Raw genomic sequence first — 16742 nt, forward strand, 5'->3', positions numbered from 1 at the left:
TCAGCATATTGCAATAGATGCTATATTAGACTGATTTCACGCGGCCGCCATTTAAAAAGTGAAATTGAGGCATGCGGTGGGAAGAAACCCGGAAGTATCTCCTGAGTGACACAGGAATGTTGTGTTCCTGGAGAACTCAAGAGAACACAAGAGAACTAGAGAAATCAACACAAAGTTATCATTTCACCATCTTCCGAGTGACCCGAAGGTCCGTTCTGAATGATTAATAAAAAGGGATGTCAGACTTCATTTTCAGCTAAGTTAAGGGAAATGGCACTAGTTAGCTAACGTTATCTTTCCCAAAAACACATGGTTTAGATGCCATTTATCAAACTCAAATTAATAGACTGATTCTGTTACTATATTAGACCCATTACAATACTGAATTTTAGTACTGAAATTTATAAAAACCGTTTAATTTCCCGCTAACATATAAGCACTGTAGAACGCAACACCACTGATTTGCTATAGTGTTTACCGGTGCTCAACAGAAATGACTGTGATTGGCAGTGAAGGTCATCAGTTCATTGCACTTCAGCAATGTTTACCGAGTGCAATCCGCTGATGAATCGACTGATCTTTGCGACTTTAAAACGCTCCTGTGTCTGTCTATCTGTGTTTGCACTCAGTGAAGAACGGTGAACTGATGACCTTTACGGCCAATCACAGACGTTTCTGTTGAGCACTGGTGAATACTATGGCAAATCAGCGGTGTTTAGGAAGGTGCTCAGCGGCGCTTAAATTTTAATGGACATTTTTAAAAGTTCACCACCGGGACAACACTATTACAGGTATTACGGTGTTTACCTGGTGCCATGAACTGAAGCCTTGGAGGACTCTCTTTAAGAGATTGTGATTTTGTTTGATGCTTGTAATTGTTTAAATTAAATGTAACTGAATGATATTAAAGTGATGTTTACACCATATCTGCACTTTGAAACCGCACCAACAACTGGACGTTTGTAGTCAACAGCATGTTGTTGCAATCTTTACAGAACTCATCCTATACTTCCGGTCTTCTTCCCACCGCAACCCCGCTTTCATATTTTAAAATGGCAGCCGCGTAAAATAAGCTTTTGGTTCTCCTTTCAATTACACCTTTTAGACGACTTCAAAATGTCTAATAACAAGTGTGTGAAAAGTTCAGGGATTGTTTGCACTGTTCTAGCACCTCTGAGGCCGTCTTGTAGGTTTTGAGCAGCAGCGCAGCGCGTGTTTCCAGGAACGTCCACAGCTTGATTTCGTTCTCCCAGCTGACAGGGAACTCGGTGTTGCCCAGGGTGAAGATCTTGTTGATGGCGTGATCGCCCACCAGGTAGTCCCTGAGTTCCTCTGCAATCAGAAACGCACACCTCTCTGGTTAAGGGAGTAATCTGGCGTGCGAGAGAGCCGGCAGGTCTGATCTGCGGCGATTATGTAAGGTATGATTACACGGCTGCTAACGAGATGAAAGAGCTTGCCGAATGAGTGCTTTTGCGCGTGCACATCGCTGAATCCTGTCACACCAGTAACATAGAAGCCCCCAGCACAGGGGCTTCGCTTCGTTTAAAAATTAACATAAAAATTCTGAATAATAGATCAGCTCAGACTTAAGAGGTCTTGCCAGAGGACATGGCCTTGCTTTATGGGATTTATGACAAAAACTTCTTCTACATGGATGCTTATAAATATTTGACTGTGGCAGATGTGTGGAAGGACTGATCCAGAGTCAGTGTCTTAATCAATTAAACACCTGAGGGGCACTTGTTTAGCCTTCGTTGTCCCTTTTAGTTGAGTGTACGATTGTGATACACTCAAAAAGGATTTTGCAGCTTCTTCAAACTACTTATTTAAAATGAGCTGAAAAACAATTCTTAAGGTTTTTTTGGGGACAACTTAATTGTTTTATGTCTAATCCACTTAAATTTGTAAAAATGATTACAAGTTAACTTAAGACAACATGAAGGAATTGTGTGGAAGCCATCTTTTTTTATTTTTACAGTGTAGGAAATAAGGCATCTTGCTTTCTATTTTAAGACTCACAGGAAAGGCTGGGTAATCAATTGAAAAAAAAAAATCCAAAATGAAATTCCTAAACTCTAACCTATGTAATTTTCTCATGTTGGTCATTTTGTTTTTTAATCCTTAAGCATTCTTTTGCGTGTGGACAAACTGAGTGCCTGACAGTGTCCCTGAAAACGCAGTGAGAATGTTGTTCATATAAATGCGGCAACCTGACCAAAAAAACAAAAAAGAGGAGAACGCAAGTCTATCATACTACAGGTAATTCATATTCTTTGTTCCTGGTTTATTAAGTATTGCCCCCCCCCGAATAGTTCCCGAATTTGTGTATCATGTGCATTTTTTCCTTGAGCAAATCAGTTCGAGGGAACACAGACAATGTAATTAATATTTAGAAGTCAGAAAGTTTATTAGAAGTAATAGTTATTTTTATTTTTTTTAATGAGCTATAACTTATCTACCATCACTCACTCAGCTTCAGCGTTTCCCTAAATTTGTAATATTATAAAGAATAGAAACATGCCCTATCATTAGAAAAAAACCTTTAATAGTTGAGTAAAACGCTAACAATGAAATATGGGGTGGGGTGGGGGGTGTTTTCATATTCACAATATAATAAATATTTACAAGGCAACCAGCTGAATCGAAAGAGAAATTTAGAGAACATTTAATTTAATTAATGATAATCTAAACAATAAAGATATGCTTTTTCAGAAGAAAAAGACGTTTAATATTTGAGTGTAGAATGCTAACAGTGAAATATAAGGGAGAAAAAAATAAGTAAATAAATAATTACACTGAAAACAAAATAATCGTTCAATATTACGTGTTTGTAGGGATGGATTTTACTCAGAATTAGATGTTCCCTGTAATAAAACAACAAGAACTCTGGAATCTGAAGAAAAAGGCCCAGGATAGACTTTGACACATTCATGCCCTCTTTCCTGAACTTTCCTTCAATCTAGTATTGATAAATACTCAGGTGTGACTGGTAACGAGGTTTTGTTCACCATCTTTGATAAATTTTGATAAAATCCAAACAGATGAGTACATTTTTAAGTCTCTGGTTAACTTTGAGAAAAAAGCATTCATTGCTTTCATACTGCTCTCAAGCTCAACACTATGTTTAATTTGGATTTCCATCTATACTCTTAGATTAATCTTTGAGTAACTGATGTTGTGCATTTACTTCTAAACTGGCTTTAATCTTTTGATTCTGTAATTGGCATGATACACCTTCATCTGGAAAAGGTGTTACGTTTTCGTGCATTCTGAATTCTCCTGAAAACGTTTATATTCAGTAGATTATGTGGAGGCTGCTGCTACATTGAAAAATCCAAACGAATTGCATGAGACTGTTTGGAGAAGTCGGCACTTCAGGTCGGAGCTATTCGATTTCTGGCTATCGCTGGTTTAGCAAGTTGTATGGAAATGACTAAATCAACTACACTTTTAGTACGAGTGAGCAAGAGGCAACCGGACTAATTGGGTATAAATTAACCCTGCCTCCTTCGTGAAACACACGTAAACCATGAGACGTGAAAACTCTGTGCAGCATTGGGTCTCTAATGAACATGTAACTGATGTATAACTAAATTGATTCATGAACGACAAATGTGACCCGTTCCTAATCTAAATTTGTCACTTAAAAATGGACTCAGATTGAATTCGAAGTTGAAAACAGCTATAAATACATAGTAATAGGTAACAATTATTTTCAGAAGCGCTAAAAAGGCTTACATGCATTTAACCTTAGACCATTCAGACGGATTCCATCTGGTATGGTGTAGTTTAAGGACAACCACAGATCTCACCTTCAGTCATGCAGAAGACTCGCAGGAAGGCCAGAAGTTGAGCAGATATAGGCGGCTCGCTGCAGTGCAGGGCAAAGATACTGGACCTGAGGAGGAGAAGAACCAGAAAGGGTTCAAAGCAGCATATGACTTCCCCCCCCCCCCCACCTCTCTCAAATTAAACCCCAATTAACTCCAGCGGAACGGGCAGGTGCTAATGGAAACCTCCTGCCTGCACGAGACCGCGGCGCTGCTCCCCGTCGCATGACAACTGATTGATCTGAAGCGATGAGAGGCCACTGAACCTGATGCATTTTTAAAAACACGCTCAATCATTTATAATTTACCGTTTAATTACTGGAGCATATCTATGGCCTCTTCCTGGCTGACTTACAGTGGGATGAAAAGCAGCATCTCGGATCTAACCTGAATCAAAAGGTAATTTCATATACGGCTGTTTGTGGATGTGTTTTCCTTTTTTGGAGACTTAAAGGACATTGATCTGTGTGACAGAAAGATCACTGATAGTATTACGCTACAGTAGAAGAGGTTTTACACCACTGTAATTCTGTTACACTTGGATGATGATTCCAAGAGCTGTATAACTCACTACTGAGATGTCTAGGACTGAAGGGAATGTGAACATCTTACACATTACATTTACAAAAAGAAAACTGATTTTCTATGTATACTAAAAATAGATGATGTAAGTTGTGTGTGAAATGTTAACAAGAATAATAAATGATCTGCATAGTAATATTTACTTTGAGTGCCCAGTTAAATAATCTATCCACAAGATTTTTTATATAATTGATTATTAATTACATTTTTTATGATTCAAATGTTTTTATTTTATTCAATAATTGAACAGTACCATCATTCATTCATTTTCTTTTCGGCTTAGTCCCTTTATTAATTTGGGGTCGCCACAGCGGAATGAACCGCCAACTTATCCAGCACATGTTTTTTACTCAGCGGATGCCCGTCTAACACTGGGAAACATCCACACAAACACTATGGACAATTTAGTTAATTCAATTCACCTATAGCGCATGTCTTTGGACTGTGGGGGAAACCAGAGCACCCAGTAGAAACCCACGTGAACACAGAGAGAACATGCAAACTCCACACAGAAATGCCTACTAACCCAGCCAGGGCTCGAACCAGCGACCTTCTTGCTGTGAGGCGATTGTGCTACCCACTGCACCACCGCGCTGCCCACAGTACCATCAGTTTACACATTTTTACACTCTTTTAACACCTTTCCCCTCCCCTCTGTAACAGCAGCAGTTACAGTAATTAGATTAGTTGCTATCATAAATCAATAAATCCAGTAAATACAGATATATAATATAGTCTTAGGAGTGGCACGGTGGCACAGCGGGTAGCGTTGTCGTCTCACAGCAAGAAGGTCACTGGTTTTAGCCTCGGCTGGGTCAGTTGTTATTTCTGTGTGCAGTTTTCATGTTCCCCCCGTGTTTGTGTGGGTTTCCTCTGGGTGCTCCGGTTTCCCCAACAAGTCCAAAGACATGCGCTATTGGTGAATTGGGTAAGCTAAATTGTGCGTAGTGTGTGTGTGTGTGTGTGTGTGTGTGAATGAGAGTGTATAGATGTTCCCCGTGATGGGTTGCAGCTGGAAGGGCATTCGCTGCATAAACCATATGCTGGACAAGTTGGTGGTTCATTCCGCTGTAGTGACCCCTGACTAATAAAGGGACTAAGCCAAAGGAAAATGAATGAAGGAATGAATGAATGAATATGAACTCCACAAATAAAAAAAGCACAAATACAGGTAATAATAATAGTAAAAAAAATAAAAAATCATCACAATAATAATAGTAATACATAAAAAAATTAAATAAGATAATTTCACTTTTACCTTGCGTCTCACCAGTGACCTTCTTCATCCTCCAAAAACACCAAGTAGTTTCCTCATCTTCTCTGACAAGCGTTCAATTTAATCTAATGTCATTTTTTTTCTATATGCTGCCATATTTGCTTCCGTAACTTATTTTTGAAATGATGGTGGACCTGCTGAACGCCATCCTATTGCTTTTTTTTATGTAACCAATTGTTTGAATAATTGTTTTATATTTAGCCGTTTTCACTTTTTTTCATTTTTATAGTTTATTTTTATGTCTAGATATTTTACTCTTTTAGTTGTACTAAATTAATAAAGTGCTTCAAATAAAAAAATTTATAATAAAAAAAAAAGTTTACTTTGCAACTAGCTGAATAAAAACAAAGTTTAAATATTAGCGTACAATTAAATGTATTTTATCTAACATAAATTTAATTTAAGAGGTCTAATAATATATCTGTAAACTGTGGACTATATTTCTGTACAGGATACTCACGCAGGAATCCCTGCACGTGCCAGAACCTCGGCCTTCATGGCATACAGGCGCTCACTCTTGCTTACGCCCAGCTTAATCTTCACACGGTCGTGTGCATTGTCCTCAAAGAAGAAGCCATTGTGGATCACAAACTCTGCATTGGATCTTGTACCATAGAATATGTATATCTGAGGGAAAACAAACAAGAAAGGGTATAGTTCATCCAAAAACAAATGATCTATTAATTCTCAAGTGTTTCAAAAGATTTGTTAGTTTCCTTTTTTGTTGTTGAACATAAAAGATATTCTGAAAAATGTTGGTAGTCATTGAAATTAGTGCTGTGCAATTAATCAAAATCAAACCGTAATCATGATTTTAAAGACTGCAATTACTTACAAAATTTTTTTTAAAAATAAATAAAAAACATTGCAAAAGGCATATGTAGTTGAAGTCAGAATTATTAACCCCCATATAATTTTTTTTCTTTTTAAAATATTTTCCAAATGATGTTTAAAAGAGCAAAAGAAATTTTCACAGTATGTCTGATAATATTTTTTCTTCTGGAGAAAGTCTTATTTGTTTTATTTTGGCTAGAATAAAAGCTGTTTTTAATTTTTTTAAAAACCATTTTAAGGTCAAAATTATTAGCCCCTTTAAGATATCTATTTTTTCGCTAGTCTACAGAACAAACCATCGTTATACAATAACTTGCCTAATTACCCTAACCTGCCTAGTTAACCAAATTTTAGTTAAGCCTTTAAATGTCACTTTAAGCTGTATAGAAGTGTCTTGAAAAATATCTAGTGAAATATTATTTACTGTCATCAAGGTAAAGATCAAATAAATCAGTTATTAGAGACGAGTTATTAAAACTATTATATTTAGAAATGTGTTGAAAAAATCTGCTCTCCGGTAAAACAGAAATTGGGGAAAAAATAAGCAGGGGGCTAATAATTCTGACTTCACCTGTATATAACACAAATACTGAATGCACCCAAGAGAAAGAGCCTAACTGTCCTCTTTGTGTGAAAGGCTTGCTAGCCAATTGAATTAGCACTCTCGTTCTGCCCAATCACCATTGCCCAAATCAAACATGTGCCGTGCACGATTTAAAAAAATAACTACTACAACTACTTTGTGGAATAAGGATGTTTATAAATTATACAAGTCTACATGGTATATACAGTAGGCTGTAGTTATATAGAAAGTCAGTGTGGCCAGACTGGGTGGTTTCCCGCTCAATTGGGCGAATATGAATTTGATAGTAGGGGTAAAAACTGGTATAGGTGGGTTTAGAAAATTTGGTATTGGTATGGTAAAGCCGTGTTTCCCAACCCTGTTCCTGGAGGCACACCAACAGTAAATATTTTGGATATCTCCCTTATCTGACCTATTTATTTCAGGTTTTTGAGTCTCTTTTAATGTTCTGATGAGGTGATTCAGGTGTGTTTGATAAGGGAGAGGTTTAAAATGTGTACTGTTGGTGTGCCTTCAGGAACAGGGTTGGGAAACACTGTGGTAAACTATGGTAAACTTTATATGCAACTTATTAACAAAACATAACTGTGCGCTCCTACTCCATTCAGTTAGTAGTCACCCGTGCATAGCGCAAACCACGTGGACCCACCTGCAAGAGGAGGTAAAGGAAATTTCTATCGAAATCTGACTCCCCGGTTAATTTCGATTTAAATAAATTAAATTAAATATTGATCTAATATTTTGGTCGTTTTTCTGTGCGTTTGGGCAGGTTTTGGACAGAAAAAGTCAGCTATATCTGAAAACACTATAGAAAGTGAGTAATAGTCTTGTGTTCCTTTCATTTAAAGAATTTTGAGAATATTGAGCTGCTTATTAAATTAAATCACAAACCGAATTGAAGTCAGAAAAATTGCCCCAAATCGCACAGCCCTAATTGACATCCAATACTGGTGGGATACTTTGATACTCTACACGTCAATGTTTAATGGTTTCCAATATTTAACCCCAACAGAAAAAAAAAATAAAAAATCTCATGCAGGTTTGGAGCAAGACTAAAATGGGGACAATTTTCATTTTTGAGAGAACTATGCAGTTAATGATCCTATAGGCAATGTCTTTCACTTCAAGATGAAAGAAAAATAGAAAGGACAGGTCTATGGCGACAGATGTACCATCACCCAGTAGCCCTAACAAGACAATCTTTTCAGACACCGCTCACGCCTTCCTCTCAACACTACATCCACAACATTTACAGATAGTGCTGTGCAGAGAGAGAAAGAAAGGGAGATAAAACTGTGCTGGAGAGAAAGAGAGAAGCACAGTTCAATCCTGTTCTCAACCCCTCCACATGGAGCTCCGGCCCAGTGCGAAATCAGCAGCAGGAATCAGGGATCAAACGGCTCTGTACGGAGCGACGGCCCCTCCTACTCCCCCAACACTTGTCCGAGTGCTACACTCCGGCCCCCGCACTCGCTTTCTTCTTACACTGGCTGTCTCTGCGAATCTTATCAAATAATTCACATTCTGGAGAGAGTGGGGGTTTATACCTGGCCTGTCACTGTGTGCCCCGTATATCCGCTCTCCCCATGGCTGGATCTGAATGCCTGCGCTCTGATATTACCCCCGGGCCTGCGTAATGGCCACTGGCTGATAAATGCATCACGGAAGCACAAGCATAGAGCAATAGCGCTGAGGTGAGAGTATTCAAATGGAAATTGAAAAATGTATTTGGTGGACAGAGCATGGCATGAATCCAACTGCTGATTTTTTTGTACCAGTCATATTGAGAGATTGAGATATTTCTGCTGTGAAGACCAAAGGTCACCCTAATCGTAGCTATAAAGGATTAGTTCACTTACAGAATAAAACTTTCCATATAACTGTATCACCCCTTGGCATCTAAGATGTTAATTTCTTTCTTTATTCACACACGCACATTTACTGATACCATGCGGGTGTGGTGATTCCAGTGATTATGAATAACATATGGATTTTATGGTCTTTACTTTATTACGGTTTTAAACTTGCAACACTCAGATTGTGCAGTTGATCACAGAGAGTTGGAACAGATCTTTTAATCCAAGTTTCTTTGCAAATCCTGTTCTGTGGACATGTTTATACGCGTAACTATGGAGATATGTTAATGCGCTCCTGTCAATCAATTGGTTAGGTGTGGAAAACCGCACTCCTACATCACATTGCGGTGGGCCTCAAAATCCCTGGGATTTGGATCCTATTTTAAAGGTGCTGTGTGCAAGTTTTTGACTCTTCATAAGCATAAAAATACCATAGTATGTTTGTAGATATTTAAGAAACATGCCAAGTGAACATTCTTGCTTATCTAAAAAACAAGTCAGATAGTCAGCTTTGAAAATGTGCTTTTGGAACGCTGTCTTTGTATTGGTTCTCTGGTCCCGCAAACTGCCAGTTTAGCCTATCAAATTTCAGCACCCTGGGTTGCCTTCATGGAAATAAATTGCATATTTCATTCATCCATTCAGAAAAGCTCTCAAAGTATGCGTCTGTGACCGAAATGCGACCTCCAGTGGACAGTAGCAGACTACGAAATGAGACGCAGATTTAGAGTTCCACATGAGGTTATTAATTAGCAAGTAATACAAATATTATGAATGTAAACATTAGGTGAGCAGGTTACATTGTAACCCTGTGTCCTAACAACATGCTGCATGACCAGATTTGCAGTGATCAGCAATTTGGCTGTTTGCACCAGACGAAACACGACAGAAATTTACAAACAGCCATTCAAAAGCACAGAATATGCACTCACTCATGAAATGGTACGATTTATAATCTAATTAATACATATTAAACCTCTTTAACATCATTAAATGTAGATGCTGATTCACTGATATGTGTTGGTTTACATTATTTCACAGTTCTAAAGTTCAATTTTAAACGATTTATTTTATTTTCAACATCTGAAGTGAACTATCTGCTGCGGCTATCAGTAGTATGGCCTTAAATGTCATTTAAAATGGCATTCAAACTCACATTATAAGCATTTTACACTGCATAAAGCACTACCCAATTCCCCTATACCACATGTCTTTGGACTGTGGGGTAACCGGAGCACCCGAAGGAAACCCACGCAAACACGGGGAGAACATGCAAACTGCACACAGAAATGCCAACTGACCCAGCCGGGGCACGAACCAGTGACCTTCTTGCTGTGAGGCGATTGTGCTACCCTCTGCACCACCGTGCTGCCCTAAAGCCTATATTTCTAATATATCAATTCGAAATGTTAACAAGAACAAAAACTCCTTTTAATATGGAAAATATTCCTTCTATCGCGTGCCGTTGCTTTTATATAGAACACGATTTAAACCAGCCTTGTTGGTCCTCAATCTGTCAACCTGCAATTGCGTTTCTTTTGATCCAGGAATGTAATACCTAGTTCAACCACTGGGTGCCAAACTTACATACTGCACCTTTAACATCAGGAAATTTTTAAAAATACATTTATTTCACTCAAATATGACAGTGGATATACTATAGCTACACAGTTTTGTCCAAACAGCTTCCAAAAGTTTTTTGTTTTTATGCGGTAAACATGCAAGTTTTTTTTCCTCATACATTATTTTGGACTTATGGGGTTCTCAGAGGTTTGAACATCCACACTGCAGTTTAAATATAGCTTCAAAGGGCTCCAAATTATCTCATCTGAGGCCTTTCCAAGCCAAACAATCAGTTAGTTGTGCACATGCACAAAGAATAGATAAATTTATCTGTTTCCTTATTCTGCATTGAAACCAACCACATTCAAACCACTGAGGTACACTATATGGAGCATAATCCTACAACATTTTTGTTAAACTTAATTTCTTTGTGACTGAAAAAAGAAAGAAATCTTTGATGACAAGGGGGTGAATATTTTATCAGGAACTTTTCATTCTGGACAAGAGTTAATCTTGTAGGACGGTGGATCTGTTGTGGGGACTCACCTGTTCGCCCTCTTTGTAATCTTTGAGAGCCACGCATTCACATCGGTCATCTTCTAGATTGTAGCCAGTTGTTATCTATAATAGAAGAGAAAATAGTTTATTATTGTTAGCTTCTGAATTACATTAATACTTTGGGGCTGTGTGTACTGTATGAAAAGAATACTTTTATTCAGCATCGAAGCATTAAATTGATGAAAAACGACAGTAAAGACTTTCTAAGAAGTTTGCATTTGTATTGTATTCTGTTTACAACATTAATAAGACAAATGTGTGACCAGAATCTTTTCAGTGGTCATGTACATGAACGGTATTTCAAATGGAGAAACAAATGGAAAACGAGTCTCTAATATAAAGCAGAACAAATGACACAAATTTGTAAGAGCCTTACAGACGTTTTCCATTTGCTCTACCACTTATTTAATATAAAATAAAACATAAAAAGAATAACATCTAGCTGGCGACATCAATATCAAATGCATCAAGACAAATAGCTGAGCCACAATGATGTGTTCCTTGAATGTAATCTGAGCAAAACCCTTTTAAGCCCGTTTACATATTATCACCATCCATTTGTTACCGAATTGCTTAAAATAGATGTCAAAATTAGGTGTATTAAGGTCAGGAGTAAAAAAAAAAAATCTAATTTTTGTGCTAAATGTTAAATACAAAAAATTTAGGCATAGAATTGCAAGACTATTTTATGAATTCTTTTTCCACCTACAGAAATATTATAACAGCAAAAAAACTAAAACAAATAAATGTCACTTAATAATGCTTATAGGGACAACCTACTGAAATAACACACCCTAACAAATGCAATCCTTCACTATTAAATCTCTCAAAATCCTAAGAAATCAAATAAACTTTGAGCAAATTGTACGAAAAACAGCTACAACACATACAATATGTTTTTATTAAACATTAACCAGGGGATTACCAGAAAACCATTTCATTACACATTTTAATGACCGTGATTTTCAATGCACACAATAATTTGAAAAACAAAACTTCATTTTAGGATATAAGTGCATTATGGAGTCATATGAACAGAGGCGATATATTGCTCTGTGGCAAGAGCTTCTAAGCGCAATCAAAGACAAATTATCCAAATAAATATAAAAGATCCCTTGGGTCAAAGGCATAATCTACCGAAAAATCACATTAGGCTTTGCCTCTGCATTGCTTAAAAGTAAATGTTTTTTTTTTCCATGTGCTTCTAGACTACAAGTGAAAGCACTGTAAACATGCAAGTCATGTAGTTATGATTAATGTGCATGTATGCAATGCATATGGTTGAAAAAAAATAAGGCTCAAAAGCCTTCTGTTTTAATGAATTCTGATGTGGAGTTCTCCATTTGTCACAGTGTTGCACTCACCAGGCCATTGGTGTGGTTGCACATGTCCCAGAGAGGGATGAGAGCCAGTGTGACACGACTACCGTCTGCTGTAGGTATCTGGTTCTGACGGGTCATCACAGAGGACACTGCCCACCTGATACACAAATGATACATTGCTTCATTACAGATTCAAAAGTGCTCTATGACATAACTAGTTAAACATATAAAACGAGTTCAAAAGATAGAGTATCCGTCTCATTTCAAACAGTCATCCCTGCATTTGGACTAAAATTGCTGCACATGTTAAAGAGTGAAAAACAAATGGAAAACACACTGTTGCACTTTTGAAATTTAAAGAGTTTAATGTGGATCAGTTTTTTAATAAAGGTGCAGTATGTAAATTTGACACCCAGTGGTTGAACTGGGTATTGCACTCCTGGATCAAAACACACGCAAGTGCAGGTTGCCAGATTGATGCCTGTGTACCTGACAAACGAGCCTAAAGGCTTATTTGAACCGTTTTCTAACTAAAAAGCAACGACACGCAATAGAAGAAATATTTTTTTTCATACTAAAAGGTGTTTTTGTCCTAACCAACACCTGAAAAACTTCTATTTTAGAAGTGGCTTCTATTTCAACAGGATGAACTATGATCATCTCAGGTACACCTCATGATCTTTATACAGTGTTAAATGCTAACAATGCGAGTTTGAATGGCATTTTACATTACATTTATTGCCATACTAACTTTAGAACTGTGACAAGTTACAAAACAAATATCAATCATTCAGCATGTACATATAATAATGTTAAAATGCTTAGTTTTTTGTTAGTCTTTTCTGAAATTATGTGCTATTTGATCAAGCATCTATTTCAGCATTTTTAAAAGTTCTTCCTTTGCATTTTCTAGCTTTTTTTTCTCTCCAGATGAATCTCATACTGCCTATAATTAGGCTTGGGATGATAACAGCCATTAAGGTATACTGCTGTTTCGAAAAGTTAAGGTTTTAAAACCGCCAAAACTTTCCCGTTCCTATGGTACATGTAAGATTTTTAAAAATGTTTTTAAGACATCCCAGTATCTCCAGCAGAAAAGATATTTAAAGATGCCGTTTTAAATTGTGAAGAAATCTGCCTTTACATACTGTATATAATATTCAGGTCTGGACTCTGTGGAGGCCATTTTATTAGTCTTTGTTTCATCAGCTGCTTTTCTCCCCAAATATGATTTCATTACGTTAGCAGTGTGTTTAGGATCATTTTCGTGCTGAAAAATAATATTTAAAAAAAGGGTGCTTTCTTGCAGGATTTAAATGACTGTCTGTACTTTCAGTATTCACGACCTCATCAATTTAAGCAATATTGACAAGAGCTCTGGCAGAAATGCATATCAAACAAAGGCAGAAACTCAGTATTTTTCATTCATTCTTCCATCTTTCTCTAACATCTTTCGCATGTCTTTCACACCCCCAAAAAAATCCAACTAGAACCTGTATTTTCTGGTTGTATTTTAATAAAGAAGAATGAGAAGTAATATATAATGTCATTACACCCTCATTAAAACAACAAATGTAACTGGGAGCCTTAGACTTTTACATAGTACTGTATAATAAAAAACTAAATTCTGTAGAAATTAACTAACACTTACAGTTTTGAACTACTGAGAATAAATACTCCAGACTTAAAACTTAAGCTTTCCATCACTCTTTAAGCCTCCATTGGCTAGTATACCCATTACAGTATGCTAACAAATTTAATTTTTGGAATTATTTAATTAATTTAATAAATTTTCATTTCAGGAGTACAGTAACATGACTTAAACACAAAGATCTTTATTATTTAGTAAAGGCAATGCTGATGTATTTATATGCAAAAAAAGTTCAACAAATCAAAACATTTGCATACTGAATTCTTAAATGTACATTGAGCCCAAAAAAATTATTGTTTCATATCTGGGGCTAGAGAGGATAAAAAGTGTAAATTACCAAGGAAAAGAAATATTATTATGTCATGAGCTGATATTACAGGGGGGGAACCCTTCAAAAAAGTACTTTAATAGTCCATATATCAGGCAACATAATGACCTTAGATCTGAATTAGCCTTGAAAAAAAGAAAAAAAAAAGCGTCTAACTAATCTAATCTAAATAATCTGGACATAATTTATTAAAAGAAACCTCACAAAGTCCACCGAAGACAACATTAGCTCTGACAAGACACTATTCCATTCTCTTCACACATTACCCAAAGGGAGCACAGACTTGCATCATATTCAACAATCTGAAGATGAAAGGGGACCAATGATAAATTATTCCTTCACAGATAATTTGGTGCTAATGAAAGAACAATGAGAACAAACACCTCATTTTTAAAGGCCATCGCGCAGCCCTACAACCAACCTACAGCTCGTCTTCCTGCTCTTTTCTTTTTTCTTGAACCTCAGCAGGGAAGAGAAGCTCCACTTTTTTTAACATGGTAGGACATTTCAACCAACCTGTAGTCGTCAAAGGTAAAAGCATCCTTCAAGGGCAGTTTGCTGGCGTTCGGATGAGTCTGGGAATTGAAGATGAAGAACACAGAAGAAAAAAGACAGAGTAAAGGACAAGAGAGAAGGAGATATGGAGGTAGAGGGGTAAAAGAGGAAAGAAAGAGAGGGAGGAGAAGAAAAAAAAACACAAATCAGTCAGTGGAATTTCATTATGTGGCTGCCTAACAGATCCTAACAAGAGTGTAGCCAGGCAGAGAGCGTCCAGTGGTGCTATGCAAGGATCATGGTGGCATTAGCCCCCCATACATCACTGTCAACTTAATTTGTTGTGCCCAGCAGCCGTCATAAATCTGCTTCATCAATTTGTGTGACAGAGAGCCACTGGTGCCACAGAAATCTACATTTAAAGCCACAGTCTCGCTCCCTCCAAGGGCTCATTTGCAGCGGGTGTCATGGAGAAGAAAAAAAAAAAGAAAGAAAGAAGCTACAATCCCGTAGAAAGGGAGAGAGAGCGAAAAAAAGAAGTAGGGAGCAAAGAATGCCAGGGTCTAATTCAGCCGGCCCGTAGCACCCTCCTGAACATGCAAAATGAGCCATAAAAATAGACGTAGGTATGAAGCTGAGAGTGAAGGATATTCTTCTTTTCCCCCACAGGTGCTCTCACGGCTGTGTGTGTGGCGCTTGTCCTGTGAAATGAAGCACTGTACTCCACAATGAGGCACTGTGCAAACTGTAATGGTGCTGATATGTATATAACACAATACATCAAAAAAGCTTGCGCTTGAATATCATAATCACGACTCAGGTGATCAGTCCATCACACAGAATGAGTGAGAAAATTGCCCAACAGACACCGGAACCAAAACAACATCAAAGAAAAAGTGAACTTGGTTGACTTCAAATGACATAAATCACTTATGCATCTGAATATAAAAGAACCACAAGAACAAGACTTCTCTTAGACGTGAGGTTTTTGCTCATCTACATTGCTAAAATGTCATATAAAGAATGCAACAAAGGTTTGTTTGCATCTTAGTTTTTTTTTTTTAGGAGCAAAGGCATCATTTCAAACATCTCATACACAATGGCATAAAGAACTTAATAAAAAATATATATAAAATGATTAACAATTATAAATTATTAGTAGTACACTACCTGACAAAAGTCTTGTTGTCGTTCCTAGTTGTAAGAGCAACAAATAATAACTTGACTTCTAGTTGATCATTTGGAAAAGTGGCAGAAGGTCGATTTTTCTGATGAATCATCTGTTAAACTGCATCCCAATCATCCCAAATAATGCAAAAGACCCATTGGAACACTGTATGGTCCCAAGATACTCACAGAAATCAGTCAAGTTTGGTGAAGGAAAAAAATCATGGTTTGGGGTTACATTCAGTATGTGGGCATGAGGGAAATCTGCAGAGTGGATGGCAACATCAACAGCCTGAGGTATCAAGACATTTGTGCTGCCCATTACATTACAAACCGCAGGAGAGGGCAAATTCTTCAGCAGGATAGCACTGCTCCTCATACTTCAGCCTCCACATCAAAGTTCCTGAAAGCAAAGAAGGCCAAGGTGCTCCAGGATTGGCCAGCCCAGTCACCAGATATGAACATTATTGAGCATGTCTGGGGTAAGATGAAGGAAGAGGCATTGAAGATAAATCCAAAGAATCTTGATGAACTCTGGGAGTCCTGCAAGAACACTTTCTTTGCTATTCCAGATGACTTTATTGATACATTATTTGAGTCGTTGTAGAGATGTATGGATGCAGTGCTCCAAGCTCATGGGAGTCATACACAATATTAAATCTTTTTCCACTGCACCATGACTTTATATTCTATA

General features: G+C 37.3%; 1 protein-coding gene across 1 annotated transcript in view; it reads right to left on the reverse strand.

Annotated features, from left to right (window-relative positions):
* The window catches only part of setd3 (SET domain containing 3, actin histidine methyltransferase), a 38622-nt gene that overhangs the window by 5132 nt on the left and 16748 nt on the right, over positions 1–16742 (reverse strand). The window contains exons 7-12 of the mRNA XM_056476806.1: positions 14903–14961; positions 12450–12564; positions 11074–11148; positions 6152–6318; positions 3816–3901; positions 1172–1332 (exon numbers count right to left, since the gene is read on the reverse strand). Coding sequence (XP_056332781.1) covers positions 1172–1332; positions 3816–3901; positions 6152–6318; positions 11074–11148; positions 12450–12564; positions 14903–14961 — 663 coding nt within the window. The remainder of the gene's footprint in view (positions 1–1171; positions 1333–3815; positions 3902–6151; positions 6319–11073; positions 11149–12449; positions 12565–14902; positions 14962–16742) is intronic.

This window comes from Danio aesculapii, chromosome 17 (genome assembly GCF_903798145.1).
Source record: "Danio aesculapii chromosome 17, fDanAes4.1, whole genome shotgun sequence".
NCBI lineage: Eukaryota > Metazoa > Chordata > Actinopteri > Cypriniformes > Danionidae > Danio > Danio aesculapii.